This window comes from Arachis duranensis, chromosome 10, assembly GCF_000817695.3.
Source record: "Arachis duranensis cultivar V14167 chromosome 10, aradu.V14167.gnm2.J7QH, whole genome shotgun sequence".
In the NCBI taxonomy this organism is placed as follows: Eukaryota; Viridiplantae; Streptophyta; class Magnoliopsida; order Fabales; family Fabaceae; genus Arachis; species Arachis duranensis.
This window is the reverse complement of record NC_029781.3, coordinates 76,641,054-76,644,489: the sequence shown is the minus strand read 5'-3', so window position 1 is coordinate 76,644,489 and position 3,436 is coordinate 76,641,054. Positions and strand designations below refer to the sequence as shown.

Here is a 3,436-nt window from a genome sequence, read left to right as displayed (position 1 = left end):
TAATAAAATACCCCTAATATCAAATATCTTTAGTTAAATTATTATTGATTCTAAATTTTTTTAAATTTACTAAATTATTCCTAATAACAAATATCTTTAGTTAAATTATTATCGACTCTAAATTTTATCTCTACTAATAAATTTACTATAATACCCTTAATAACAAATGTTTAATTAAAATCAATTTTATCATAATTAAGTTAGTGACTATGACAATGTAAAAGGAGCAGTGTTCATCTCAGATGATCCTCAACTAACTGAATGGCAGCATCTCTATTCTCCTAGCATTGTAATTACTTCCAAAGATGCAAAATCTGTGATCAATTATACACAAAGCAACAAAAATCCAAAATCCACCATCAATTTTCAACAAACATTTCTTGGAATCAAGCAATCACTAGTTGCTGCACATTATAGTTCAAGAGGAACCTTACCTAGTTTTTCATGGATCTTAAAACCTGATATAATGGCACCAGGAACTAGGGTTTTAGCTGCTTATATTCTTCATAAAACAACAGCAACAATTGGCACAAATGTCTTCCTATCAAGTCACTATAATATTCAATAAAAATTCAAAAATAGCAATATTTAAAGCAATTTCTTCAAAAATGGCAAAAGTTCCTCCGGTTGAAGTTGGAACACCATGTCGATCAGACTATTGTCCCTTAGAATGCTAAGGCCAGCCTTCATTCTATCATCACCGCTCAAACCAGGAACATCTCTCAACAGTGCCATTAGCTTCATTCTGCGCTCAGCTCCTTCTTTCTCATGCTTAAAACAAGAAACCATATCAACTAAAACGGCTGTGTGTTCTTGATAAGCACCTTTCATATCTCTCATTGATTCTACTACTATGTCAATCACTTCCTCACTTTTGCTCCCTCTTTTTCTTTTATTTCTTTCTATATATGAAGCACTAGGAGCAGCAGAAGAACTAGGAGCAGCAGAAGCACCGGGAGCAACAGGAACACCAGGAGTTGGAGGCTCCTAAAAATTGAAAGCAACACCAGCAGGAACATCAGAAGATTATTCAATATTGATAGAAATGAAGAACAAGTAGCCTAACTGATTATACATGCTCTACACTTGTATATATAAGCATTATCTCTGCTTTTTTTCTGTTTGCATAATACATTCTAATTCTGATTCTAATACATTAACTAACTAAACAGAACCTAATAGAATATTAACTACCCTGATTCTAATTCTGTTTGCATAATACATTCATATCCTTTTTTTCGTTGTTATTATACTCCACAGAAATGAAGATCAGTATTTCTATCTAAATGCTCAACATGATGGGAATAGTTAAGGCTAGTCACAGGCACAGATTAAAGTAAATGAACTAATGAAGAATCACTCCAAAATCCAAGAAAATACACAGTAGTAGGATCAACAATAAGTGAATTTATGTACATGAATTAGAGTCAATTGCTTACGTACCTGAGAATCAGCTTCATATTCCATTTCGGTCTCTTCCAAATTTACTTGGGTGTTTTCATTCACTTGCCGATCACTCAAGGTTGCTTCGCGCTCAGCCTCCATTGTAGCAACTGCTTGAGTTACATTTTCTGCATTACCTCCTTGAGCCCTATCTCTACCAAATGCTATTCCCAACTCCACAAAATGTGGAAATGGTTTATTATAGAGGCCATTAGCATTAGGATGGGACTAAAATTAAAAGAAAATAAATAAGCAATTAATATTAAAAAACTTAAGATAAATAAACTTGTATTAAGAAAGTTATTTAGAATTTACACTCTTCCATTCATTGAAAATTTGTCGCTCCACCACAATCATTTTATCTTTGTCGTTCTAACCAAATCCACTCGCAGCCGTGTCCATCATCTCAACTATTGCAAAATATGGTCTTTTTAGTAATTTCACCATTGATTCAATGTGTGGATTAGCATAAATATAGCATAACAATTTAGAATTATTACTACTAAGACTAAATTCAATAAAATGAATTAACAAAAAGGCATACTTCTATTGTAAATTAACAACCTATAAATGATTAACCTAATAAATATATTCAGATTATCTGTAACACCCTACCATACAGAGTCTTATGCTTAAGTCATAATTCAGAGATGGCAAGGTATTACGACCTCTAAAATAAAAATTAGTACGTATAGTAGTATGAATGATTGATTAAAATAATCATAAAATAGTCTACCATGACTTAAAGTCTTAAACTTTTCTCTTTTCTTCGATTTTTTTTGACAGTTTAATCAAACTCTTCTAACCACTTACTGATAACGAGGTAGAGAATACAGTCTGGCCTGGTTGCTTGGTTCACCATTCAGATTTTCAAGAAGAAAAAAAATTACAACAAGAGAACTGGAAATATACTCTTAATTAAATAACAAGGGATTTTTTATTTTATTTATTTTATCTATTTTAATCTGTTCCAAGTAAAAAATATAAAATACTGAAGCACCAACATGATTAGCGCAAATGAAATGTAATTAATTTTCATTAAATAGTTTTAAATTCAAGCCTTGTCTATGAACAAATTTTCTGTTGAAGGACTTAGTTCAATAGTTCCAGTTGAAAATGCCATTTTTTTTGTCACGGTTTGGGCTGGACTACAACCCAACCCAGAGAACAGATCAATGAGAGCACAGTAGTAAAACATTCCAATATAGAAGCATAAATATTTTGTAAGCTATACAATTATAACACAAATATAGAATTGTAAACAAAGAAAACAAGTATTATGTAAAAAAATTGTACCTTAAGATCACATCCAGGGATTTTTTCATGCAGCATTTTTTCCAAATATTTTCCATAACCGGATTTAAACGTGCCATTGTCACACTTCCAAGAAGTAGTTGCAAGCTCCACCAAACACTCAACTAATTTTGCATCTTCGTGTGGCGTCCATTGACGCTTAGTTTGCTTTGAATTAGGTCGAGTATTCTCTTCCATTTTCTATAGACTAATAAGCAGAAAATAACACAAGATAATTTTTCATCATCTTGAAGCAAGGAATCACACAAGTATGAAAAGAACAATAATTAAAGGTCAATCACAGAATCACTGCAATCCCATTTGCAATCAGAACATAGTGATATAAAAGGCCATTGCATAAGCCCCAAAAGAAACACACCCATTGCATAAAAGGTTAACAAGGAAATAAAACAGGTTTTTTTTTGTACTTTTCTTTTTCCAAGTCCAAAAAATAATTAACAATCCATGGAAAATTTTAGAAACTAGTAAGCACTACTGCAGCATCCAAAAAATTCCTTAGATAATGCAGTCATACACAGCCTTAACCTAGGAAAAGAAAATTCCATTGAATGCATCAAAAAGGGAGTACATTCCATCTACATTCACAAGAGAGTAAACTAGTGAGATATTAACAAATTCCAATGCCAACCCGCAGCATAACAGCACAAAAGTACTGATAACCCATAACCCTATCATTTCT

At 32.1% G+C, this 3,436-nt stretch overlaps 1 protein-coding gene across 1 annotated transcript; it reads right to left on the bottom strand.

The window, feature by feature from the left end:
• Window positions 1–532: 532 nt before the first annotated feature.
• LOC110276136 (uncharacterized) lies at window positions 533–1,602 on the bottom strand. The gene is made up of 2 exons (XM_021132833.2): window positions 1,444–1,602; window positions 533–987 (listed from the first exon to the last, which is right to left on the bottom strand). The coding sequence occupies exons 1-2, from the start codon at window positions 1,543–1,545 to the stop codon at window positions 589–591; spliced, it is 501 nt and encodes a 166-aa protein (XP_020988492.2). The 5' UTR covers window positions 1,546–1,602; the 3' UTR covers window positions 533–588.
• Between the last annotated feature and the right edge of the window lie 1,834 nt (window positions 1,603–3,436).